The sequence below is a fragment of the Lygodium microphyllum genome, unplaced genomic scaffold (genome assembly GCF_053477565.2).
Source record: "Lygodium microphyllum isolate KBCC unplaced genomic scaffold, Lygodium_microphyllum_v1.1.10 scaffold_57, whole genome shotgun sequence".
Lineage (NCBI taxonomy): Eukaryota > Viridiplantae > Streptophyta > Polypodiopsida > Schizaeales > Lygodiaceae > Lygodium > Lygodium microphyllum.
In genome coordinates, this window is record NW_028229540.1 from 165,312 (window position 1) to 193,282 (window position 27,971).

The following is a 27,971-nucleotide window of genomic DNA, read 5'->3' on the forward strand; positions in this document are numbered from 1 at the left end:
ACAACAGGAGGAGGATACTCACCAAGAAGACAAGGTCAATGTAACTATTGTGGCTATGAAGGACATAAGGAAAGAGACAATGAAAAGAATATGGCTAATCAAAAACAAGGAAGGAGGTCCCCAGCTCAAGATGTACCACCCAATGGAAGAGTTTCAAATACCAATCACATGGCATTCATTCCAAATCAGCCCAAAAATTGCAATAAGTATTGATATCCACATGCTAATTTATTTGAGTGGCTCATGCAAGTGGATATTAATATTTTCTCTCCACCATTATTGGGTTGATTTGAGGTGGATGCAGTGTTGGTATTTGAAACTCTTCCATTGGGTGATCCATTTTTTAGTAGTGGCCTTTTTCCTTGCTGTTGATTTACCATCTTCTTTTTACACTCTCTTTCCCAATGGCCTTAATAACCACAATAGTTGCATTGGCCTTGTCTTACTGGAGAGGATCATCCTTCTCTTACTCACATATTGTTGTTTTCCTCTTTGTAGGTAGTTGGTGATTGATGTGTGCTAATTTTTACTGAAATTTTTTTTTCCAATTTTGAAATCTTGAGTTATTGTTGTTGAAGTGGGTCTCAACCTTTCTTTTTCTTGAATAAGAAGACCATTGAGGTCTTCAAGTGAAGGAACTTTTTCCCTCATGGAAATGCAAGTGACAAAGTGTTTATACTCTTTCTTCACACCATTGAGAATAACCTATGAGATGTCTTCCTCTTTAACATCCTCACCCAATGCAATTAGTTCATTCTCAATGTCTTTAAGATTTAGCAAATAATTGTGTAAAATTTTATTTGAATTTTAATTGTTTCATTTAACTTATACTTCAAATGCATTACTCTAATGGTGCTTTACTCTCCTGCGTCTTTGCTCAGATGTGCCATGTCACTTTTGCCGCACTTGTTGCATTCTGAATGTAGCCAACCATGGTATCACTTACATTAATGTTGATAAAGCCTTGAGCTTGTTCTACTCTTCTATCCTAATCATTTCTTTGTTTACCTCCATGAGTTGGTCTTTCTTCTTCACCTATAACAATCTTCCATGTTCTCAATCATTAATAGAATTTTCACCTTGGACTTCCACGCACTAAAGTTGTTTTTGTCAAGCTTGCTTGTCTCATCAAGCAAGGAGATGTCACTTGCCATTCATAAAATTGTAGTAAATGAGCATATATCAGTAGGCGAATGACCAAAAGAGTAAGATTCCATTTCTAGGAATATTCAAATAGCAATCTGGGTTCTTTAGAATGTAACTAGCAGTGCAACAACCAAGTACCAACAATTGCCAATGCATATGGAGTGCCAATTACATAGATGCATACAACCAATGCATGTCAAGAATCCACCATTGACAACCACTAACAATGATTGGTATTGGGTATCCAAATGTACAAAATCATGTCAAGCATGAGTCAGTATCTACAAGAACAATGTATGTATATATCAACAACTGAGCATATACATGAGGAAGAGACTACCAAGACCCATTTTAAATGGTGAAGATTTGAAAAGACTATAATCTCTAAAGAGATATGGAGAAAATATGATAGGAATAACCTCTAACCAAGAGTTAGGATGAATGCCTCTAGCTTCTTACCATATTTGAATAAAATAGAGTAAACATTGATTCTAAGTTGAAGAATTAAGATGATAACTCTAATACCATCATAAAATTCTAAGAAATGAGATGCTCGACACTTCAATTGAATCACTTGAAAGTAGATAATAAGGAGATCGTACAAACAATTGATTGGAATGAGCTCACAATCAAGTAGACTGCATCTTAGTTAGAGAAGCCTCAAAGTCACTCTCTTTTTATGAATAGTTAGAATTTAAAGGAAGAAAATGGATGTTTGATGATTTGATTCTTAAGTTTTTGTACCTTATAAAACATAACTGTGACATGAAATCTCCTTTGATAGGATGGATCATGGATAATCAATTAAAGGCTATTAAGTAATGTCTCAAAAGTTACTTAAATGTTGCTAGGAAAATTATTATGCTCTTTCTTATTGAATCCTCACCTAAAGACATGTTGAGAAATACATCTCTAAGGGCAAGAGTTTATGATTTGTCTTATAGTTGGAAGCAAACAATATAACACCAATAGAAGTGATTGGATCACTCAAGAAGATAATATATTGATTCAAGATAAGTATTGCATGAATAGAGAGATAAATCTAATCTGCGCACACATCCTTACTCTCTTGCAATGCTTATACAACGCCCCCCATACAATGAATTGAGACTAGCTCAATATATATAATAGTGATGTGGCAAACTACTTTACTATTTGCAATCTATAAATTGGTAAATGTTGATTCTGTTCTAGGTGGAGTAAAATCTAATCAATTCGAGTGGCGAGGATATAAAGTAGGAGAACAACTTCCTAGAAGGTGCCAACTTGCTCCAATAGTTAGATCATTTCAAATCTGATCCAAAAGCTAGGTGTATTATATAGTCTTAGAATGTAGGAAAAATAGATAATGGAGAAAAGTTAGGCCAAGAATATAGTTCTTTGAGCATTCATATGCCAAATGGTAGATCGAGATGGAACATTGTATGCCATGTCATTATGTGATGATTTCCTCTCCATCTATAAGTTTTGATATTTTTATGTCCAAAAGTATACCCTCTACACAAAAGTACCTATATAGGTACTTTGTTATTGTGTTTAGGTACTTTGTTCCTATGAATAGATACTTTGTTTTTCGTCAAGTATTTATTATTTAGAACTATCTTGTATAGATACTTATTTTATGTCAACCATTATCCAAAACTACCTTCCATAGGCATTTTTTATTCTGTCTAAAACTACTTGTAAGGATAGTTCTTCAATAAACAAATCGTAATCATAGTGTCTTAAAAGCACAAACAATAAAAGCATAATAATGTAGTAGTAGAGACCAAGTACCATGATGCATATGCCTTTTTCCTCTCTTGCCAAATCAATAGCACACTTCTCCTTCCTCTTCTGCTATCATGCCAGCTTCCTAATCCACACAATCACAATGTTTTCATTCTGAACACAATCACTTGCTTTAAGCTATTGATGTCCACGATTGATATAAATACTTTAGCATGATGCTAATACAACCCAATAGCTTTCTACTATCAAATGCAATACTTGCAAAAAGCAAAAGCCATCAAGCTTGCATTTAAAAAGCCACACCTTAGAAGCTCCATTCTTCCCCTTAATCTCTTCTAAATCCCGAAGATTGGGTCTTACACAATCAAACCTAGTGTATTCAATGAGTTGTCACATAAATCTAATTAATTAAGTCTAATTGCACTTCTGTATGATGAGTGTCCATATATCCAATTTGCTTGTGTGCCCACTTTGCCTCTCTACCCGCTCGTAGAGATGCAAACAGACATCAAAGGCTTGCATTTTTTGAGTTCGTTTAGTCTTTTTTGAGTTTGGTCTTGTGTTTTCTACCTCTCTAAACAAACTCCATCCTACCTCAATCAATTAAACCATTTTCTTATCAATTTAATATTCTTGATCCAGTTGTGCATGTCTCAGAGTAAGCGCATCATGGACAAGCCTCCTATTATGCCACACGATAAGAGTGTCAAAACCTCATCAATTGATTCCATCCACGTCTATGGAACCTAGATGTTAGGCTAAATGCATAATGATCGACAAATTCAATGGACTCCAATTCTTTCAAGAGTTTCAACCTCCGAGTTGACTACTACTCACATACCCTTCTCACACTTTGCTCTAAATTAACCATGTATCCTTTTTCCTAACCCATAAAAACAAAGAATATAACACTAGTAGCAAGATGTAGTGGACTTACAGTTCTACCTTCCCACATTGTAGTTCAAAGCATGAAGGCTCTACAATCCAAGCATGTGCTCCGAAAGCAATGACTCTTTTAACTCCTTAACACTCACCTCAAGCACCCACCAAATATTTCAATTAAAAGTTTCTATATTAGTTTTCATAAACTCATTCCCTGAACACTAGTGTAGCGTTATAAAAATCAATAGAGATAAGAGGCCACTTCTTTGTGAACTAACATCATAGCCTTTGAAAAGTCTTATAAATAATTTTATGGTAAGATTTATGTAACAATGTACAAAATGCCATTTGTGAAGACCAACATAATATCAACTTTGTCTAGTGGATGTTTTATTGTACATCCTCCATTATGGAATCATGGATTTTAAGCCAACAAAGGCACAAGGTCTTACCATTGTAAGCACTTTAGCAACGTCAAATTACAGAAGGAGCTAGCCTCTTCATCTACTTGCAAGCCCGGCTATCAAATTTTGTGATTTGACTTCTTTCTCCATATAACTCAAATCAAAAAACTACAATAATGGTCTCAAATTGCAAAGCATTAAATGTCATCACAACGATTTTGCTAAGTACTCTTTTGGCTGAAAACCCTAGTCTCTTTATTTTTCCCTTTGAAGACTACAAAGTATCAAACTGTGGGCTACCTTCTCTTGAGGCATACATTCATAACCCATTTACTTGAGACTAACAGACGACCACAAAATCTATTTGTTGTAAAAAACCCATTTACTTACAACAAATAGACTATCACAAAATCTATTTCAGTAGCAAAATAAATCTAGTCTGTTCAGGAGAAAAAATCGTGCTTAGAAATATCAGAAGCACAACATCAACACATGATTACACCACAAACAAATCATATGTTGCTATAATTTTGTCAGTTGCATACACTGACCAAGTTATGTAATAACTGTCTTGAATCCCTGCAATCTTGAACCTTTTACATGGTTTTGCCTTGCAAAACATCATTTAACCAAGTGTATCACACATAATGAAAAGGTCAAGAGGCCCCATGTGGTTTTGGGCCATTTGCCTCTCACCCAAGAAAATGGGATTGGGCACCTCTTGACTCCGTTGACTCTTGAACCAATTGTTAGTACTGCACACATGTCACAAGCTTTGCTTTTAGGGATCTCTTGGATTGACTCTGTGAATAATTTGGTTTTTCTTTGGAAAGTAAAGTTCCTCTATGTTGCTAACCCTTCAAGCAATGGCTTGTGTCAACAATCTTCCAGCACTGAAGGATAAGTATCAATGCTGGCAATTCTAGCTACTGTAACGGGGTGGTGTCTGGCCACAAGCGACCACCAAGCTCCATACGCCAAGCTCTATCCACCAAAGGTGATAGTTCTCTGTGCAAACGAAAAAACTCCTTAATAACAGAATATCTACACAAAGATCATAAAATAAAAGCAGCCAGAAGAACGAATTTTAACAACAAAGATTGATGGTTAGTCCTACATAGAAAAAACTTCGCCGACAAAGATTAAACACAAGGTCTACACAGACCAAAAAACATTTAGTGGCACCAAACCCCCCCCCCCCCCACCCCCAATATATATATATAGCTCAGGCCTTCCACCCGGATTATCAGAGTGGGGATGGTGAGTGCATACAGCGAGTTGTGAGGGGGATGGATTGCCATTTTGTGGGGTGAGAAGTGAGTGGGGTGTTGTGCTACAGTGAAGGGTTTGGAGGGTGCCTCCTTGCGTGAGCACCAGAAAAGTTCAAGTGACCTGGTGAACTCCCTGCCTGTTTTTTTTGTGGGGGGGGGTTGGTTTCGCTAAAGGCGGACTGTCGTGACGCATCGGCGCTATGCCATGATGCGATATCATGCCGTGTCAAGTTGGGTTCCTGGCCTGAAGGGGGAGCCATGATGTGCTATGCCGAGTCGTGTTGTAGTGCCGTATTGAGTTGGCATGATGTATTGAGATGGTCCACAGCGTGACACGCGTAACCGGGACGGAGGGGGATCCGTAACACTATACATACATACATACATACAAATATATATATATATATATATATATATATATATATATATATATATATATATATATATATATATATATATATATATATATATATATATAAAAACACCACACACACACACAACAACAACTTACTTCAAATCGTGGCTAACAACCAGCAGTGTTATTTCCTTCTTTAAGGTTGCAAGTATCCTCACAACGTCAATTCTGGCTTTCCAGTCTGCAACAAAAATTTGATTATGTTAAGAATCTTACATAAAATAAAAGATCTCTTCAAACAGAACCAAAGTACCCAAAAGGTAGGCTCATTGAAGAAACAATTCACCTAATCCAGCAAGAGGCTCATCTAATAGCAGCAAGTTTGGCTTTCGCACCTACTCAAAGAAAACCAACACAAATTATTGCTCCTGGAACATACACAAGATCAACAGGAACTCTCTCTCTCTTCCTTGCTTTTCCTTGTGAAGGTTGTTGAATGAAAAAATATCCAGATGTACACACACACACTCTCTGTCTCCCCCCCCCCCCCCCCACCCCCCACGGCCCCCTTCCCTCCCTCCCCACAGGGTGTTGGATTAAAAAAGTGTTCAGATATACAAGGGGCCATATGGACTGCTAAGAGACTCTCTCTCTCTCTCTCTCTCTCTCTCTCTCTCTGCCACGAGAGAAGCAAGGAGGCATTGGCCAGCTCAGGGTCTCTTCTCACCAGCTGGAGATCAAGACAGGGCAAGCAGCCCACATCCCTAGAGCAGAGAGGATTTGTAGACTGTACTAGGAGGTGGAGAGTGAGGAGCACTACATATGCAGATGCAGAGCCTATGGCAGTGTCTGGTCAAAATACCCTTACACTATTTAGAGAAGACATCTCCCTTAGACTAGTCATGGAGTCGCCAGATCAATGACACTTGGGTTAGTTCCTCATTGAGATTCAGGGGCTCCACAAAGGCTTGAATATACGATTGTTTTTAACATTTTGACATTTATCAGCAGCAATTGCATTCAAGACCTTTCCTTCAAGCATCAAACATCTTAAGCAATTGAGCTATTAGCTTGATCATGACACAGGCAAACTTCAAGCTCAGGATGTTTCCTTCAACCTGAAAGACCTTTACCAATTGGTTTATAAGCTATTGACCCCACACACTTTCCTTACAGTTAAGAACTGACCAAAAAGTGCAAACATGAGAACATGCAGTCTTATGGTGATGTTTGAGAACATCTTGTCATGAAGTCTTACCAGCTGAACTGCCAAAGCAAGGCGCCGCTTGTAACCATCACTTAGAGAGCGAGGGTTGGCATCCCATGGTATTCCAGTTAAACCCACCTGCAATCACCACAGATTAAAGACTCAATAAAGAACTGCAATAAAAGTTCCAGCAAGAGCAACAATTCGTAACATGAAAGACTTGCAAGCAATCACAGTATCAACCTCACATAAAAATAGAGAATAACGCCTTTAGTGGTTTTCAAGACAAATTTGTGTCACAAGGGATCAAAAGGCATAAAAGACAATTCGCCCTCCTACTGATGAGATTTTGTTTCTTCAGAGAATAGAGTAATTATACATATAAAGCTCCCTCAGAATGAATTATCCGAAGGCAAAGTACAAGATTAGCCCTATAAAGGATTTCTAAGATATAGCAAATATAGCACAAAAATAAATTCTATTACAAGGCCTAAGCAAATAACCAATCAGGAGGTCTATCATGCCATACCATCTGACTCAAATTGAAAGTGCCAGAATCTTGGATCCTAAGCCATAACAGAATGTACATAGAGAGAAACCGATCTGAGTCCCCATCTTCTTTCCCCTCACCCTCCCCTTCTTAGCTCCCAATTACTGCACATCATGGTGGCAGCAGCCCATGCAGCTCCTTTCACTTGGGCATGTCGTGAATAACTATTAACCACACAACATTATACAGTCTCCTAGAGCACAACATAAAGCAAAACTTCTATTTATATATACATATATGTATATATATCTCAGGTAGTCAAATTAATTGTAATGTGAGAGAAAATATTTAAGAAACACAACCATACCGCAAATACGACTTGGTGCAGCTGCAGAAATAGCTGTTGTGAGATGCTAGGATCTTGAGATCGTGTAGGCCATCCAAATGTTAACTCCTCTAAGATGGAATCACCTAAAAAATATCTAAATGCACACACAAAGCACAATGTGAGAGAGAGAACTTTACTCAGTTAAAAGCACAAACTAAATGCCTTATCTTAAGTACCATTAAGTGCAATCACAAGGTTGCACACTAAAAAAAAGATAAAAATCGTGTGTAACAAGAATTGCTGGCTATCTTCACCTTGCACCTCAACGAGCTTAACTCACAAAGTGGAACAGTATTTAGATTGTATAGCTGTTTGCTCTTCATCATTTATTGCATTAAAAGCATTGCAAGTTTTGCTATCCAAGGATCATGCGAACCGAGACAACTTACTGTAATTACAGAAGACATACACGTAGTGGGTCTGATGTATTGACCAGTGAGAACTCTTACTGGCTGTTTGGGTTCTGCTGGACATGAGCTAGAGGAATGTTATAGTAAGACTAGAGGGTGATCATACATGTGTTTGACAACGTGAGAGCTCGCTGCCATGGTGTGACCAAAGACTAGCCTTGAACCTCTCTCTCTCTCTCTCTCTCTCTCATCAAAGCACTAGTAGCATTGGGCACAATGGTCATGAAGTGACTTAGTGTGAATGCATTGAAAGCACTTTAACTTTCAAAGTTAGGGAAGCTGAGTCCTATTTATAGGACTCAAAGGCACTATTGCGCACATTATTGTGTGATCACCACTCTTGGTCTCTTGGCCCAAAGGCCGACACATTTGTACACTGGAATAGTGTGGGCTGCTAGTATGGGACACCAGCTCTTGGAACATGGTCGTGACCCAATATGCTACAACCTACTAGCTCCTAGGCTCTGGGGTGAGCTTGTTGCCTCTAGTTGGGAGGTGAGTTTGATGTCCATTCCCTATATGTTCATGGATATAGTTTGTGCCGTATCTTGTGTCCATATTGGATCCTAGACTACTGAGGGAATGGAGTACGGTGCTATTTTTCTAGTCAACAAGCTTTACGAACATCCCTAGATAGTTTCAGGCATGGAAGGCTGTCATGTCAGAGTGCAGCGGTGCGGAAGCGTAGGACTGAGAGAGAGAGAACGCAGAGAGAGAAGGGAGAGAAAGAGACAGTGTACAATGAAGATCTGCTGTATAAAGAATGCTGAATACAAAGATATACACGGGCGCAGTGCGCTGGACTGCGTGTCTCCACCTCGACGATGCGACCTGCTGTCCACCTCGAAGTCTGCTGCAGTCTGCACTGTCTGCTGTCTGAAATCTGCGAACAGAGACAGAAATCTGCACGGCACCGGTCTGTAATCTGCGACAGAGAAGAATCGCCAGACTGCTGGAAACGTCGGCAATATATAGCCGAAAAACTGCCTGGAATGGGGCGCCAGAAATAGGGCGCAGCCTGGAATAAATCCGCTGCAGGCAGTCGGATCGCCACGTGGCAGTCCGACTGCACAGTCCGACTGCTGCTGGTCCGACTGCTGCTGCTGGTCCGACTGCCCTCCAAGACAGGCTATGATCTCTGACACCCCCTCTCAGAGCCTGGACAGGGCAGAAGCCTGAGGGATCTGGAATGTTGCCGAAGTAGAGCCTGAGGAAGCGCCTTCGTAAACAAATCTGCAAGATTGTCCTCCGTCTTGCAATACTCCACAGTGATGGTCTCATCCAGAAGCTTTTCTCGGATGAAATGGTACTGAATCTCAATGTGCTTCGTCCGGGCATGAAAAACAAGGTTCCTCGCCAAGGCAATGCAACTCTCATTGTCACATCGCAGCAATGTAGGACGAGTCTGGGGGCACCCAAGCTCCTCCAACAATCTCCGAAGCCACACAACCTCGCATGTGGTGGAAGACGCGGCCCGATACTCCGCCTCAGTAGACGAAAGGGCTACCGTGGGCTGCTTCTTGCTACTCCATGAAATAACACCTGCACCCAAAGTAAAGCAGTAACCTGTTGTAGACCGCCTGTGGTCCACGTCACCGGCCCAATCCGAGTCGCTCCAACCTGCAAGTACAAGATCTGACCCATCTGTCCCTGCGGGGTAATGAATCCCCAAATCAGACGTCCCCCTCAGATACCGAAGTATCCTCTGAGCAGCCTGCCAATGCACCGTCTTAGGTTCACTCATGAACCCTGCCAAGAGCCCAACAGCAAAACATAGATCAACCCTGGTGTTGAGAAGCCAAATCAAAGACCCTATCAACTGTCGATAGCGGGACGCATCCGCCAAAGGAGAAGCTGAATGGGAAGTGGCCTTCCAGTTCGGATCCATAGGAATAGAGAGGGCCCGGCAATCTTCCATCTCAAAAGACACCAAGAGCTCCTGTACATATCTCTGTTGGGAGAGAAAAATCCCCCTCTGAGACTGATAAATCTCATGTCCTAAAAAGAAATGGAGTAGCCCCAAATCCGTCATCTCGAACGTCTGATGTAAAGCTGACTTTGTCTCCTGGACCTGCTGTGCATCATCACCTGTGACAATCAAATCATCAACATATAATACAAACAGCACACAACCATCCTCGGAAGTGTGAACATACAACTGCGGATCGGCCTTGGACCGCCGATATCCCAACTGAGACTGGAGGAACGAATCAATCTTCTCATTCCAAGCTCGCGGGGCTTGCTTGAGGCCATACAGGGCCTTCTTCAACCTGTAGACTGTCCCATCTGAAGAACCAAAGCCAGGAGGCTGCTCAACGTAGATCTCCTCCTTCAAATCACCATTCAGGAAGGCCGACTTCACATCCAGCTGATAAACAGGCCATCTCCTATGGCCAGCCAGAGCAAGAACAGCTCTAATGGTTGCCATACGAGCTGTAGGGGCAAAGGTGTCATGACAGTCAATACCTGGGCGCTGGGCAAAACCCTTAGCAACAAGGCGAGCCTTGTGCTTATCCAAAGTACCATCACTGAGATATTTGGTCTTGAAGACCCACTTGACTCCAATCACCTTCTTCTTCGGGGGGCGTGGCACAAGCGACCAAGTGTCATTCCTCTCAATAGCCTCCAACTCAGCTTCCATAGCTTTCTTCCATGGGGCGGACTGTAAAGCCTCCTTCACGGAGGTGGGCTCTCGATCCTGCATAACACGGGACATCAAACAATAATTGGAGCAAACAAGCTCGGAAGAATGCGCCTGGTGCCGCCGGGACCGCCGCGGACCATCCTGCGGTCCCCACTCCTCAGGAACCCCCTCGATCCCTGAATCACGGAGTGTGTCACGGGCCCAGCGAGGAGGAGGCCGAACCTCCCCTCGTCGTTCTCCATCAGTAGAAGACTCTGGAATGTCCACCGGGGATAACTCCTCAGAAGGGTCCGGTGGAACAGTAGACTCTGTGTCAGAAACAGAATCATAATCAAAAGGCACAGGCTCCAGTGGAACTGTAGAAGGAGCCAAACTCTCCCCTGGATCTCCAAGAACGAGATGCTCCTTACCCATTGAAGTAACCGGAACCTCCACAAACCGCACATCACGGCTAGTATATACATCCCGCTTGACGGGATCATACAGTCGGTAGCCTTGGGACTGGGAGCTGTAGCCAACAAATACCTGTTTGCGGGAAGCCGCTTCAAATTTGTCACGGTGAGCCTTGGGAATGTGAACATAGGCATCACACCCAAAGACCCGAAAGTAAGAAACATCTGGCTTCGTCCCAAAATAAGCCTCAAATGGAGTCATCCCTTCCACGGCAGAAGTAGGGGATCGATTAAGGATGTGGACTGCAGTAGCCACAGCCTCGGCCCACAGAACCTGAGGGGTCTGTTGGTGCTCCATCATGGTGCGCGCCATCTCGATCACACTGCGGTTTTTCCGTTCTAGAATACCATTTTCTTGAGGAGTATTGGTATTGGCAAACTCCTGGTGAATTCCTCTATCTGCACAAAACCGAGCAAATTCATTAGACACAAATTCACCTCCCTTGTCGGATCGCAAGGTCTTCAACTTCCGGCCTGATCGGTTCTCCTCAAAGAGAAGCCAATCCTTGAAGTGCGAGAAAGCTTCTGACTTTAGTGCCAAAAAATAGGCCCATGTCATCCTGCTATAGTCATCCACGATCAACATGAAGTACGAGCTCCCACGCAAGGACTCATTCCTCATAGGGCCGCATAGATCCGTAGACACTAACTCCATCGGTGAAGTAGACCGCCGCGAAGCTGTGTGGGGAATGGCATCTCTATGCTGCTTCCCCCGTATGCAGGAGACACAAGGCTGCTGGCTCACCACTATATCCGGCAACCCTCGAACAAGCTGTCCCCGTGACGCCTTCCAAAGATAGTCATAGTTCAGGTGACCAAACCTAGCATGCCATAATTCAGACTGTGACTGTGAGGCAAGAAGAAGAGTAGAGAGGGCAGTGGAAGACTTCAGTTTGTAAATGCCGTTCTCCTCATATCCAGATGATAGAACCTTCCTCGATTCACGATCAAGGACTCGCACAGTAAAACTGTCAAACTCCACCAAAAGACCAAGGGAGCAAATCTTATGAACTGAAAGGAGATGGTACCCTAATCCTGGTACATGCAAAACCTCTGAGGTATGGGTGCCACCTCGTCCATCCGGAATAAGCTGCATCTTACCCCGACCTACAATAGAAACTGAAGAGCTATCTCCAATGAGAACCTGCCCACGTGAAGGGCGTAGCTGGGCAACACCATCTGATGAAGGAGTCATGTGCCGTGAGGCACCACTATCAACAATCCACTCTCGAGCTTGGGGAGCCGTCATCGCAGCATCAGAAGCATTCGGTGAAGCGTCCTCAATGACAACTAGATGTAGAAATGCAGCTAATGAGGGTGCGGCCACCGCTCCAGAATCCTTGGTTTCCTTCTTCTTGGTGTCCTTCGAGTCTTTGTCAGGGCAATCCTTCTTCCAATGGCCAGTCTTTCCACAAATATGACATGTGGAGTCTTTGTCCTTGTCCTTCTCCTTGTCCTTCTTGGACTTGTTATCCCCCTTCTTCTTCTTTTGGTCCTTCCCCTTCTTCTGAGAGGCTTGACCCGTCAACGCCTCCGTCTTGGAAGCATTCTGTCCCTTTAACTGTTCCTCTTGGTCCAAGACCATAGGAACCAACTCTTCCCACCGAAGAGTAGACTCTCGCCCCGAAGCAATAAGGGCAGAGTAAAATGTACCGAATCGTGGCGGCAACTGGGACAATAGTGTAATCGCCATGTCTTCGGAGGAATCGGCTTCCCCGCATTCTGAACCTGCATCTGTAGCTGCCTTAGCTTGTTAATGTGTTCCCTTAGCGAAGAAGACTTATTGATGGACAAGATCCGCATCTGTACCTCCAAAGAAACCCTCTTCATCAGGGTCATCCGATTGTACATTTGATCAAGCTCCAGCCATATCTCACGAGCCACCGTCAAGTGCTCGATGTGAGCGATCACGGCTGTAGTGCATGATAGAAAGAGAAAGGATCGAATCCTGGCATTCAGTTTGTCCCAATGAGACTGGGCCCTGGCCAACTCCGCACGAGCATCGGAAGAGAGTTTGGACTCATCTCTTACCGAAGGCCGATCAATATCTTCTTGTACCAACTCCGCCAAATCATAGGACTCAAGAATGGCCAACATCATAACGCGCCAAATGCGGTAGTTGTCGCCGTCGAGCTTCTGATCTGTAGGAGGAGCCGGTAAGACAGGCACCTTCCGGTCCATAATCGCCTGGAACTCCAAGTCCATCTCTGTAGACATCTTCACCTATAATGCCTTCTCAAACGCAAAAGCAGCCCCCTCTGACTGAGTAAACTCAGCCTGCTAAGGCTCTTCCGCGTTCCGAAGCTTCTTCACCCGCCGGAGGCGATGAAAAAGCAAAACCTGCACTTTTAGGTTGAAAACTCAAACTTTCTCCACGTCAAACAGCAGTAAACAGCAGCAAATCCACCACCTGTACTCCTTTCCTGTGCGCCCACACTCGTTTCAGCCTTGTTCCAAGGCGCAGCCCTCCTGTCTGCCCTTAAACGCAAAAAACGCAAATTTGTGTCGCGATGGAAACTCCTCTTCAGGTTGATTCTGCGCTCAGTCAGCCCTCAAACACTGCTCTGATACCATGTCAGAGTGCAGCGGTGCAGAAGCGTAGGACTGAGAGAGAGAGAACGCAGAGAGAGAAGGGAGAGAAAGAGACAGTGTACAATGAAGATCTGCTGTATAAAGAATGCTGAATACAAAGATATACACGGGCGCAGTGCGCTGGACTGCGTGTCTCCACCTCGACGATGCGACCTGCTGTCCACCTCGAAGTCTGCTGCAGTCTGCATTGTCTGCTGTCTAAAATCTGCGAACAGAGACAGAAATCTGCACGGCACCGGTCTGTAATCTGCGACAGAGAAAAATCGCCAGGCTGCTGGAAACGTCGGCAATATATAGCCGAAAAACTGCCTGGAATGGGGCGCCAGAAATAGGGCGCAGCCTGGAATAAATCCGCTGCAGGCAGTCGGATTGCCACGTGGCAGTCCGACTGCTGCAGGTCCGACTGCTGCTGCTGGTCCGACTGCCCTCCAAGACAGGCTATGATCTCTGACATGTCAACCATCCGTATGTGAGATAACTAATAAAGAGAGTCCTTATGTACCAACAGCACCCAAGCAAAGATGAAAAATATCCTAGATGGGGGTCATGTGATGTGTAGCTTGGAGAGGAACTACTCGCTTATGAAGACTAGGCCTTGGTCTCTATAGTCACCTCATCAAGAGAGAAATCGCAGATGTGAATGAGACTTGAATCCTTGGATGTTTATGAAGAGACAAGGGAAACCTCAACAAACCAATCAAACAAGCCCTTACACGGTGAGAATGAAGTCAATTGTGATGGCTGACCACTGGCAATGTGGGTCTAACCACGCCACTACCCTGATTTTGGTTGCCACCACCTTACCTCCCCTGCTAGGGATTGCCCAACTAAGGGGTGAGGGTCTAAGCCTTTGATTTTGGCTATGTGCCTCTTGCCTTTGATTGACATTCATCGTCGAATGGCCAGCCTTTTAACAATGTTGACAATGTTAGCCTGCTCTTTATCATTCTCAGTCTGTCATCTCCTGGTTGTGAGCTCCTATCAGAGTCTGACAGGAGACAGAGGAGCTCTGTTAGTCATTTTAGTGGCTGTCCTGGTTAGCCAGCAGCCTGTGGGTGTCATACAGCCCAAACTGGGCTGTTTTTCTGCAGTTGGCCCATTTTCTGGGCAGGTCGGCCAGAAGTCGGCCAGATCTGGCTGGTCGGCCAAATCTGGCCAGGTTGGCCAGATTTGGCAGGTCGGCCAGTTTTCTGGCCTGGGGGCTATATATAGCAGCCCCCCCAGTCATTCCAGCATTGTGCTCTGCAGGTTCAGCACTGCCTCCGTCATCTCCGTCTCCGGCATTGGTGCTGCCATTGCTTCCAGTCTGTCCTGGTCCCCTCACTGACGCTCCGGGCTGCGTGCAGGGACTGCTCTGTCCATTTCAGTGTATTCAGCATTCATCTCAGTCAGTGCAGACTTTCTTCCTTCATTCTCTGCTTTCTCTCTCCTCTCCTCTGTGTTTGTGTTCTTCTTCCGTTGCGCACTCTCACATGGTATCATCGCCTGATTGAGAGCACGGAGGACATACCCTCAGGAGTGAGATACCCTACTGCTGCTGCCAACTGATCATCAACTGCCAGGCGACTTCTACAGGAGGCCTTTCAGCCTGCGTTTTGCTGCCCAAGCTGTCTGCAGAGGCTGCCACGTCAACCAGCAACGCAGAAATCCTGCGTTTACCACCAGGCTGTCCCTCTTTCTGCTGGGCGACCTCCCTACAGGCTGCGTTTTGCTGTCCTGCTGGTCGCTTTCACTCCAGGCGGCACATTCCTGCTGGCGACTTCTTTCCTGGTGCTGGTGGTCTCTTTCCTGGTGATCGACATCAGTTATCTTTGTGTTTTGCAGATCCAGGTGTTTGTAGGCACTCTCTGCCTGCGTCTTGGTGGTTGGTGACCACATTGCTGGTCCTATTTCGACAGCGGCACAACTTTCTTTGGTATTTTGCAAATTGGAAGATGTCTTACCAGTTTTCAGGCTTTGAAGACTCAGAGGATGAACTTCTTTCTCATCATTCCTCTGAGCGGAGGCGGGATTATCGTGAGGTTCGACATTGGGAAGAACCTCCTCGCACTCGTCCTTCTTCAGTCCATGCATCTCAGAGGGTTCCATCTACCGCGAAGGTTTCTTCCGTGAAGACTGCTTCAGATGTGCGGATGCCTTCTTTGATTCCCTCTATTCAGGTGCCAATTCTCCCTTCCTTTCCGAAGGAAGATAAGTTGGATGGTTCCAACTACTCCCTATGGTCATACAAGGTGGCCTGCATCCTCGATACCTTTGACCTTTGGGAGCTTGTTTCTTCACCCATCGACCATCCCCCCGTGGATTCATCCGATGGCACCTCTATGGACCGTGCAGCCTTATGGGATAGGCTCAACTCTCGAGCCCGTTCCTTTCTTTTTATGAGTCTCCATGATTCTGTTCTTGTACATGTTCACAGGTTACAGACCGCGGCGGAAGTGTGGACGAAGCTTGCGTCTTTGTATCAGCACAAGACATTTGCCCACAAGATTTCCCTGGAGAAGAAGTTGCGGATGCTCAGTCTTGATGGTTCTCCTTCCATGAAGGAGCACATCACGAAGATGGAGGATATGCGAGGCGAACTAGCCTCTCTTGGTCGTCTGATATCGTCTGAGGATATGGCCATGATTCTGTTGACTCAGCTGCCATCACCCCGTTATGATGTCTTCTACACCAGTCTCATCACTTCGAGGACCCGTGAGACACTCCTATGGGAGGAGCTTTCCCCGCTTGTCTTGGAGCATGACGAGCGACTCAAAGAGGTGGGAGCCAGTGGCTCCACCAAGGCATTTACGGCCGCCACAGGTGGCGGCAAGAAGAAGAAACAAAAGAAGGAGAAGGCCAAGGACAAGAAGGATGCGAAGGAGAAGAAGCCCAAGTGTCCCCATTGTGGAAAGGGCACTCATCCCGAGGAGAAGTGTTGGCAGAGCCCATTTGAAGCCTAAGGAGATGGACTCGAAGGCGGCCCCAGCCACAACAGAATCTACGTTTGTGCATGTCTTTGTTGAGGAGGACACTGCCCTAGCTTCTACCACACAGGAGAAGCCTTGGCTCGTCGACAGTGGAGCATCTTCACATATGACCTTCCGTCAGGATTGGCTTCAGGATCTTCGTTCCAGATGGGGTACAGTCACCATTGGTGACAATTCTACAGTTCCTGTTCGAGGCGTGGGGACTTTACCTATGTTTTCTAACAGGCGGTCTTCCTCCGCCAAAGTTCTCTATGTCCCTGATTTGGGTTTTAACCTATTATCTGTGCATGGCCTTACTCAGTTAGGTACCCGAGTCATTTTTACACAAGATGCAGTCACAGTGGAGGATGCTTCTACAGGTGATGCTCTTTGGACAGGTACACAGAAGGGTGGGCTTTATACGCTCACAGCCTTGGCTGCGCGGACTTCCCGTGAGCTTGGGCTACTTTGGCATGCTCGGTATGGTCATTTGAACCTCGATTCTCTTCGCCGGGCTTCTAGGAGGAAGATGGCGGAGGGACTTCCTGATTTCCCTCCTCTTCACACTTTGTGCCCTAGCTGCTTGAGGGGCAAGCAGCACCGGCAGCCTCACCCGCAGGTTGCTTCTAGGAGGGCTACCTCTCCGCTTGAGTTGGTTCACACAGACCTTTGCGGACCTATGGGCACGGCCTCCCTTGGGAAGGCCAAGTATTTGATGCTGATTGTGGACGACTTTAGTCGTTATGTGTGGCCTTATTTCTTGGAGTACAAGAGCGAGGCGTACTCCCGTTTCTGTGAGTGGCAGGTGTTTGTGGAGACCCAAACAACTTCCAAGGTTCGTGGCGTTCGAGCTAATCACGGTGGCAAGTTCACTTCTCACCTTTTCTCTCAGTTCTGCAGGGATCATGGTATTCGGGTGGAGTATTCCCATCCGAACACACCATCAGAGAATGGTGTGGTGGAGCATGCGAATTGGACCATGATTGAGATGGCCCGATCTATGCTGGAGCATAGGAGTCTTCCTCATTTCCTTTGGGGTGAGGCGGTGGCTACAGCGGTGCATATTCGCAACCGCTCTCCGACTTCGGCGTTACATGACATGACTCCGTATGAGGCTTTCTTTGGGAAGAAGCCTTCCGAGTCCCATTTTCACATCTTTGGGTGCGATGCTTTTGTCCATGTGGACAAGAAGAAGAGGAAGACGAAGTTCGACTCTAAGTCGAGAAAGCTTATCTTTGTTGGTTATAGTACGACCACGAAGGGATATCGGCTCTACGACCCGACGACGCGGAAGGTTGAGGTGAGCAGGGATGTGATCTTTGATGAGGCTTCGGCCTCTGAGGATCCGATTGATGGTTCCATTACAGATGTTTCTTCGTCATCGACTGACCCCCCTCCCCCCCACCTTCTCTCCCTTCACTTCCTTCCAGGATGCCTCTTAGCACCCCCCCATTCCTCCTCCTTCGGCTTCCCTTTCCCCTTTAGTGGATGTGACTCCGTCTTCTACGAGCTCTACTACCGCCACTTCGGGATCTTCACGGGATACACAGCCTTCTTCACATGCGGAGGATCTCACCTTCACTCGGTGAGGGGGAGTCCCTCTCCGATTTGGGTGCTTTGCAGGTTCCAGAGACCCCCCGGTCTCCCTCACAGCAGCATGAGTCTCTCAGGATTCCTTTATGGTATCGCCGGCTCGTGCAGGATTCAGGTGTTACTCACTTTCCTGCTTCTTCCACAGGTCCACATCGATCAGCACGTTTACAGACCCAGCGGGACAGTTCACTATGTGTGAACTATGCTCTTATGTCACAGATTCTTCAGGATTCCGAGCCTTCCACTCTGGAGGAGGCTCTTGCATAGGATATTTGGAGACAGGCTGTGGAGGCCGAGCTCGATTCCATCGAGCGAAACCATGCGTGGGAGCTTGTTCCGCGTCCCGCAAAACGGAAGGTGATTGGTGTGAAATGGGTCTTTAAGACCAAGTATCTTACAGATGACTCCTTGGACAAGCATAAGGCTAGGCTTGTTCCCAAGGGTTTTGCACAGCGTGCAGGCTTGGACTACTTCGAGACTTTTGCTCCTACAGCCAGGATGTCCACCATACGAGTTCTTTTGGCTCTTGCTGCTCACCACCGTTGGCCTGTCTATCAAATGGACGTCAAGTCTGCTTTTCTGAATGGCGTTCTTGAGGAGGAGATTTATGTTTCACAGCCTCCTGGTTTTCTTGTGCAAGGAAAGGAGGATCATGTCTACAGGCTGTGGAAGGCTCTTTATGGCTTGAAGCAAGCTCCTCGTGCTTGGTACCAGCGGATTGACTGCTTCTTTCTACAGAGTGGCTTTGCGCGCTCCGCTTATGATCCCAACCTCTACTTACGGGTTGTGGATTCTCTTTCAGTGTTCCTTATCTTGTATGTGGATGATCTTATCATTACAGGGAGCGACACTCAGCAGGTGGAGCATACACGGTCCATTCTTCAGCAGGAGTTTGACATGACGGATCTAGGGATCCTTCACTTCTTTCTAGGCCTGGAGATCTATCAGATGGCACAGGGCATTTTTATCTCGCAGCACAGGTACATCTCCGAGTTTCTTTTGGAGTTTGATATGGCTGAGTATCGGCCTATCTCATGCCCCATGGACCCCGAGTCCAAGCTTTTGACAGCTGGAATTCCCCTTACTGATCCCACCCATTACAGGTGCCTTATCGGCTCTCTTATCTGGCGGCTTCACACTCGGCCGGATATCTCCTTTGTGGTGGCTTTATTGTCTTCTTTTATGCAGACTCCTACCCACAATCACTGGCAGGCAGCCTTGCGGGTTCTTCGCTATTTACAGGGGACTCGATCCTTCGGGATCATGTATGGAGATGGGATTACCCTTTCTGGATGGAGTGATTCTGATTGGGCAGGTGATGTGGATTCGAGACGATCCACTACCGGTTATGCTTTCACCCTTGGATCCGGTGCTGTCTCTTGGAGCAGCAAGAAGCAACCTACTGTGGCACTTTCTTCTACAGAGGCCGAATATCGGGCCCTATGTTCGACCGCTATGGAGGCAGTTTGGCTTCGTCGCTTACTCGCGGAGATTGGCTTTTCCCAGACCGGACCTACGGAGCTGCGCGTGGATAACCAGAGTGCTCTTGCTCTAGCCAAGAACCCGGTGTTTCATGCTCGCACGAAGCACATTGAGGTTCAGTATCACTATGTTCGAGAGCGGATCGTGGATTCGGAGCTGGTGGTGGTCTATTGTCCTACGGCAGCCAATGCAGCTGATCTCTTTACGAAGCCTTTGCCTCAGGCTTCTTTGCTTCATCACATGCGGTTCTTGGGTCTTCAGACTCTCCCAGGAGTTGAGAGGGGGTGTTAGCCTGCTCTTTATCATTCTCAGCCTGTCATCTCCTGGTTGTGAGCTCTTGTCAGAGTCTGACAGGAGACAGAGGAGCTCTATCAATCATTTTAGTGGCTGTCCTGGTTAGCCAGCAGCCTGTGGGTGTCATACAGCCCAAACTGGGCTGTTTTTCTGCAGTCGGCCCATTTTCTGGGCAGGTCGGCCAGAAGTCGGCCAGATCTGGCTGGTCGGCCAAATCTGGCCATGCCAAATCTGGCCAGGTCGGCCAGATTTGGCAGGTCGGCCAGTTTTCTGGCCTGGGGGCTATATATAGCAGCCCCCCCAGTCATTCCAGCATTGTGCTCTGCAGGTTCAGCACTGCCTCCGTCATCTCCGTCTCCGGCATTGGTGCTGCCATTGCTTCCAGTCTGTCCTGGTCCCCTCACTGACGCTCCGGGCTGCGTGCAGGGACTGCTCTGTCCATTTCAGTGTATTCAACATTCATCTCAGTCAGTGCAGACTTTCTTCCTTCATTCTCTGCTTTCTCTCTCCTCTCCTGTGTGTTCGTGTTCTTCTTCCGTTGCGCACTCTCACAGACAATACCTATTCTTTTTATTGGAAATGGAGGAAGAGAGAAAGAGAGTAGAGCACAAGACAATGAGCAAGAGTGTTCATTGGGCACAAGCCTTTGATTTTGGCTATGTGCCTCTTGCCTTTGATTGACACTCATCGTCGAATGGCCAGCCTTTTAACAATGTTGACAATACCTATTCTTTTTATTGGAAATGGAGGAAGAGAGAAAGAGAGTAGATCACAAGACAATGAGCAAGAGTGTTCAGCAGTCCCACACTCAAAAGATGCAAGTGCTGAAATGATAGAGTGAAAGTACAATAGGTCTTAAGTTAGATCTATCCCTAACTTTTCTAGAGTTCATTTAACTCTAGAAGTGGTGGCACAACTTATTGAAGTGGTTGCGTTCACACTACAAACCAACTAACTAAAACATTGGGCACTGCCTATAGAATTGGCAAATTCTAACACCCCCCTTTAGTGCCAATGTGATACAAGTATAGGAATATCAATCACCAAAGAGTAGCAAGTTCAAAGACATTTAAAAAGCCTCAAACTTCTCACAAGAAAGTGCTTTGATGAAAATGTTTGTAACATTCTCTTATGTAGGGGCATATATCAAATTGATCTCTCTTGCATAGCCTCTCTCTCTAACATAATGGTAATGTACTTCAATGTGTTTCGTGCAAGCAGGAAACACACGGTTCCGTGCCACTACAATAGCACTCTGAATATCAAAAAGAATGGATGTAGGACTCTCCAAAGAAATCTATAGATTAGCCAACAATCTACATATCCATACACATTCCACTATTGCGGTAAAGGCTACCTTGTACTCAACCTCGCAACATGAGGTAGGCATTGTAGGCCCTTTCTTGCTCAACCATGAAATGCATGAATGGCCTAGAAAGATATCTATCCACTGGTAGACTGCCTAGTGTCTGCATCACCAACCTAATTTGAATCACTATAAGCTTGCAGATGCAAGTCTCCTCTCCCCCTCAGAAATAATAATGCATGTGATTAAGTACCTTTCAAATATTTGAAGATCCACTTAACAGCTTACAAATATATAGTCCGTGGACTGTGCATATACCTAATCACCTAAGATACTTCATACTAAATGTCAGGGTGTGTGCTACAAAGATAAATAAGTCAACCGACAACTTGGCTATATATTGTAACATCAAACATCTCTTCACCGTCATGCATAGACAACTTTAAGCCTAGCTTCATAGGAGTGCACATAGGTTTGCAATCTTGCATATTAAACCTATGTAATAGCTTATCCACTTACTGTGACTGTGACATGATGATACCATGCTGATTTTGGATAAATTGAATCCCCAAATAATAGTGTAGACAGCCCCTACATGACACAGCAAATGCATAATTTAATTCAGCCTTAAAATCTACAATTTCTCCCTCTATAGGTCTAGTGAGCAGTATGATATCTACATAAAGAATGATAATCAGCAAGTCCCCCCCTTCATTCTTAATGTATAGAGTGGGAGCAATTGGACTATTTTTAAACCCTTTCCTAGCCAAATAAGCATCAATTTTAGAGTATCATGCATGAGGAGCCTATTTGAGATCATAAAGAGCCTTATGCAGCTTGCATACCATGTGCTCTTTCCATTTAACGACAAACCTTGGAGGTTGTAACACATAAACATCCTCATGTAAAGCCCCATTCAAGAATGATGTCTTAATGTCCAACTGATATACTTTCCAACCATAATTTGCAGCCATAGTAATCACACATCTCACTGTACTCGTACAAGATGTAGAAGCAAAAGTTTCCTCATAATCTATGCCCTTCTTCTGCACATAGCATTTGCTACCATAGCAGTATATCATCTACATAAAGAATGATAATCAACAAGTCCCCCCCTTCATCCTTAATGTATAGAGTGGGAGCAGTTGGATTATTTTTGAACCCTTTGCTAGCCAAATAAGCATCAATTTTAGAGTACCATGCATGAGGAGCCTATTTGAGATCATAGAGAGCCTTATGCAACTTGCATACCATGTGCTCTTTCCCTTTAACCACAAACCTTGAAGGTTGTGACACATAAACATCCTCATGTAAAGCCCCATTCAAGAATGTTGTCTTAATGTCCAACTAATATACTTTCCAACCATAATTTGCAGCCATAGTAATCACACCTCACTGTATTCATACAAGATGTAGGAGCAAAAGTTTCCGCATAATCTATGCCCTTCTTTTGCACATAGCGTTTCCTACAAATCATACTTTGTATCTATCAATAGTACAATCAGCTTTGTGTTTGAGTTTCAAAACCTATTTTGTGCCAATGGCCTTCTTACCAAGTGGTAAATCCAAAAGATCCCATGTAGAGTTAGTGGCAATGGAGTTTAACTCATCCTGCATGGCATACATCCAATGTACATCTTATTGAGCTTCTTCCAAGGAAGAAGGCGCATCATCATCCAACAGTCAACTCATAAATGCATGCTCATCACAGTCATCTACTTTTGTAATATCAACCAAATGTGCCCCCCCTTGCATCATGCGTTGCATACCTAGAGGTGTTGGGATGTGTGCACAATGAGAATGCAAGACAGAAGTGAAGCAACAACAGTGTTGAGTGTGAGTGAGAGAATCCCAAGATGAGTGTACCAACTCATCTCGGTACACAAAGAATAGAATGTATTTATATGTTGGGATACAAATAAGAGTGTGTTCACATCTGTGTAAGTTTATACACAGAGATTAAGGGACTTTACACCCGAAGCAACTTTACACCCAACAACCTCCCACTTAAAGCCTGAAGTGGTACATTTAAGCTAGCCAACTCCCACTAATCGGATGCAATGCTCATGCTGAGTCTTTGCAAGACTCTTAGTGAAAACATCTACAGGGTTATCTTGGGTTTTGACCTTAGTCAGTATGACAAGACCATTATCCAAGACATGTCGAATGAAGTGGTATTGAATATCTATGTGTTTGATACATGCATAAAACATGGCATTCTTAGTATCACAAGACTGTGACAACTATTACCTTTTTGTTGATTTCTTTATTACATACTTTATTTGGTTTTTCTTTTTGGAAGGATCCCTTTTGAAATCTAAACGCCTGAGTTGCATGGCCAGCATGTGAAACAAACGGGAATGTCTAGTGAGTCAAGACTGGACAGTTAAGGTCCAGTACAAGTCTGAAAGAGACTGATGGCACTGTAGATTGACAAGCCTGGAAGAGACTTGTGAAAGTGTATATGGACAAGTGTGTTGAAGAACTAGCCTGGAAGAGACTAGTTCAAAGTGAAGATGGTCAAATCTCCAAGAGATTAGTCCATGTGGGGTCATCAGTGGAAATTCACTTTCAGTTGAGCTACATTGTAAATTTGGATGTAGCCATAGTCTCCAAAGATGGTCAGAAGACTAGTGGGGATGCAATGGAAGCAACTCCTAAAATTTAGGGAGTTACTATTTTTGGACCTCAGAATCTGTTCGCGTCATTAACTTCGTTTTTGTACGAGGATTAATCCTCTGGTCTGTGCCGAGGTCAAATTTTGAACCGAGGATGGAGAATTTTAGACCGAAATGTTTAAACAAGAAAATTGTTACATGTATGCCATGTGTCACAATTTGGGCATAAATTCCCAAAAGAGAGAGAGAGGACAACACAAAAACGAGTTTCAATGCATGGGGGGCTCATTTTGTAAAAGGGAAATGGATTGCTGCAGATGGAGAGCTCTTGAGAGCTGGTCTACCTTGTCTATGATGCACAGAGGGCTGAGTTTGCTTCCTACTCTCTCTCTCTCTCCCTGACAGTACGGTTATGCTGCAGAATCAAGGGCTTTTCTTCTGATTCAGGTACAGCTGTGTGGAATATGCTGTTTTTGCACGAGGCAAGAGCCTCCTTTCTCCAGGAACAGGAGCAGTTGTCCCCTCCTTCAAAAAGAAGGTATGACGAGTAATCTTTTCTCCCAATCTATTTCAACTTTCCACATGAGGTGACACTTCGATAGTTTGGCCAAAGGCAAGGAAGCCTTAGTTGTGATATGCTTAATCCAAAGCTAGTTCATGACAGGCATCAAGATTCAACCATTCCTACTCTCTATAATCAAGGATTGGTATGATTGACATCGACATTAGTGTCTTTCTAAAGCAACTTGGTGTGGCTTTAACAACCACAAATTGGGTATCTATGGCCCTAGTGATGGTCTTCTTGTTTATACTATACTACTATGGTGTGTCTTTCGTCATTGTATGATTTCTTGTACTCATTACAAATGATTTGAGAGAGGGTGTTGGCGATGTGGTTGTATGGGCATACTATTCAAGTACATTTCATTTCTGAGCAAGTGCCATAATTATGGTCGGCCTGTTCGCAAAGTATTTGTCAGCTCATGTGTGAGTCTGAGCTTGATCTGGGCTGGGCATTTTTATTAGGTATTTTAGGTATTTTCTGTTGTGGCATTTTATGCCAGTGGAGCATTTTTATGCGCCAGTCGGCCAGCATTAATGCTGTCCGACCAGCATTATTGCTCCCCACTTTTTCAGCCTATTTATACTCAGTGCTCCTCCTCAGTCATTATCATCATCATCATCTTCACCATCTGCAGACTCTGTGGAGAGAGGAGCCAGTACCAGTGCCAGTGCCAGTGCCCACGCAGCCAGTGACTCACTGTTGTATGCGACTGTCTCGTGTTCAGATATATGGATTCCATTTCCCGTGCATACATCTGAGTTCTCATCTGTATCGTGTTCTTTTCTCTTTTTGTCTTGTGTTTCAGCAGTTTATTTCAGCACATGTTTATGCTTCCACCGCTGCTCCACTTCTGACACGGCCAACCTACATTAATGGCCTCATTAAATGCTAGCCAATCTATTTATTGTTCTCTATAATATTTCAGCCTATATAAAGGCTGCCTTTCCTCCGTCTCACAATCATGCGATACATGCACACTACACCCTGCTGGAGAGAGGGAGATTGGGAACTTTGCTAGTTGACCACAGCTTGTGCCTTTATAGACACTCTCGTACTTTGGTATATAGATTCCATTTCTCGAGTTCCTTAATTCTGAATTCATGTGTTCTTATTCCTTTATTCCATTGCTCCACATTATTCTAGCAACAAGATGGATTCTGATGGCACATGCAAGGGTGCAGGATATGCTTTAGGATGAAAAGAGTGGTCACACACTAGATGCTTTTCTATAGAACTTTTTAAGCCACTTTTCCCGTCAGAAAACTTTCTAGTTTCACATTTGGAATAAGTTTTATCTACACTTCTTTTTGGCTGTACAAGAGAAACTCCCCGTTCTCCCCCACCAAAAGAAAAGCCCATAGTCTGATATTCACTTTAGACTAATTCTGAGGCAGCTTAAAAGCATGCCAACGATCCTACTTCCTTGCTCCCATGTTGCCATCCCCCGCATTATCAGGCTGAGAATTCGGTTGTATGCTGGCTGTAGACAGAAGGCATATTGCAAACTAATTTCATGACAAGATTAAGGCCTAGCAGCAACTATACGAACACTCTTACAAGAGTGCAATACAAATACCCCAGCACCATCCCTTCTAAGAGGCATGGGCATCCCCCGCATTATCAGGCTGAGAATTCGGTTGTATGCTGGCTGTAGAGAGGAGGCATATTGAAAACTAATTTCATGACAAGATTAAGGCCTAGCAGCAACTTACAAACACTCTTACAAGAGCACAATACAAGTACCCCAACACCATCCCTTCTAAGAGGTCACCAAAAATTTCGAAAGAAACTCATTAAGAAAGGGAATTGTACCCTCGTTTAAGATAAAGGAGCCAAGGTTGCACATTTGAGAACTGCAGCATACCTTTCAGGAAATTGAAACACTATGCCAGTGCTCCCAGGAGCCAATCCAATGTTGTTTATGTATCCTTCTTGTTTGTTTATGATTATGGACCCTTCACTTGGCTTGGCTAAGCCCGCAAGAACCTAAACAATTCAAATGTTTTCATGTTCAGAATTTAACTAGAATGATCGCTTAAGCGTGCAAGATTCCAATTAGGAAAAATATATTGCGGACAATCACATGTGCGCGAACACATAACAAGTCTGGACAGAGGCACACCTGGAGCAGAGTCGTTTTTCCACTCCCGCTACGGCCAAAGATCAAGCCTAAGCTGCACATCATACGCAAACATATATGGAATTCAGAGATTTGGAAATTCAGTTTGTTATCCCGAGTCCTAACAAGTAAAAAACCTCATCCAGATTAAGCTGTCCAAAACCTTCGACGTCTTGTGCTAATGGAAGATTCTGTAGAAACAAAAACTGCAATTGGCTAGGAGTGAAATCAGAAGTAAAATTTACAAACCTTTTCTCTGGAAGGCTAAAGGAGACACGGTCAAGCAGATTCACTGTCGTGCCTGGGGGACGGTAGCAGACCCCTTCAACCTGATAATCAATGGAATGATGGCACGAAACCAACGTATTGTGGCTTATTAGAAAACAGAGGGTCGCAAGGCAATCAGACCTGAAGGAAGTCCGAGGAATTGTTGACGATGCGAAGCAAGCTTCTTGAGGTGGCCAATTTGAGGCAGAAAGGGCGGGGCACAGGAACACGGTGAGGGAAAACACAGGGATGGGAGACCGAAGGGGTTAACAATGCAGCTTCCATCTTTCCTCTCCGCGCCCAGAGATACTAACATTACTTGGAAGCATATCACATCGCTATCTCTTCTTCTGTCCAAGCTTGCTTACACTCTTTGGTTGGTTTCCGTCTTCCCTCTCCAAGCTTACAAAGTTAGTGTAGAAGATCCTACCGCTCTGAGAGTTCGGAATGGGCAACCAGGTTGTGCAAGCTCGCTCTTAAGCTGCTGGTTTCGTCAGATTAGGCTCCATTTCCACTCCCTTCGATCGTCGAGGGCTCCAAGAGACCAGCATTATGCTCGCAGGGATAGGCACTATGCGCCCCATTTAGGAGCTCAGGGAACACGGGACTTAAGAAAAGATCACCCCAACCCTCACCCAATAAAACACTTTATTGCAACGAGTTCTTGCATAAGGAGTGCCATGGCCATCGTAGACATTAGCTCATAAGAGAAGTGTATACCCACAAGCTATCGCTAGACACTTTGACTGGTGGTAGCTCGTTTTAGTGAAGCTAACAGTATGTGAGATTGCAAGAACTGAGCTTTCA

The 27,971-nt window shown here is 44.7% G+C and overlaps 1 protein-coding gene across 1 annotated transcript; it reads right to left on the reverse strand.

Annotated features, from left to right (window-relative positions):
• Positions 1-4,578: 4,578 nt before the first annotated feature.
• LOC148008860 (ABC transporter I family member 11, chloroplastic-like) lies at positions 4,579-27,836 on the reverse strand. The gene is made up of 9 exons (XM_087673977.1): positions 27,306-27,836; positions 27,147-27,226; positions 26,901-26,952; positions 26,643-26,764; positions 7,854-7,968; positions 7,048-7,134; positions 6,136-6,184; positions 5,946-6,030; positions 4,579-5,171 (listed from the first exon to the last, which is right to left on the reverse strand). The coding sequence occupies exons 1-9, from the start codon at positions 27,447-27,449 to the stop codon at positions 5,090-5,092; spliced, it is 816 nt and encodes a 271-aa protein (XP_087530103.1). The 5' UTR covers positions 27,450-27,836; the 3' UTR covers positions 4,579-5,089.
• Positions 27,837-27,971: the final 135 nt, after the last annotated feature.

Bases quoted from the DNA above. Each gene is read 5' to 3' on its own strand.
- LOC148008860 (XM_087673977.1), bottom strand. From the start codon at position 27,449: ATGGAAGCTGCATTGTTAACCCCTTCGGTCTCCCATCCCTGTGTTTTC. The intron at 26,765-26,900 runs GTGTGCCTCTGT...TGAATTGTTTAG, and splicing joins GAAAAACGACTCTGCTCCAG to GTTCTTGCGGGCTTAGCCAA. The intron at 6,031-6,135 runs GTGAATTGTTTC...TTTTTGTTGCAG, and splicing joins TGAGCCTCTTGCTGGATTAG to ACTGGAAAGCCAGAATTGAC.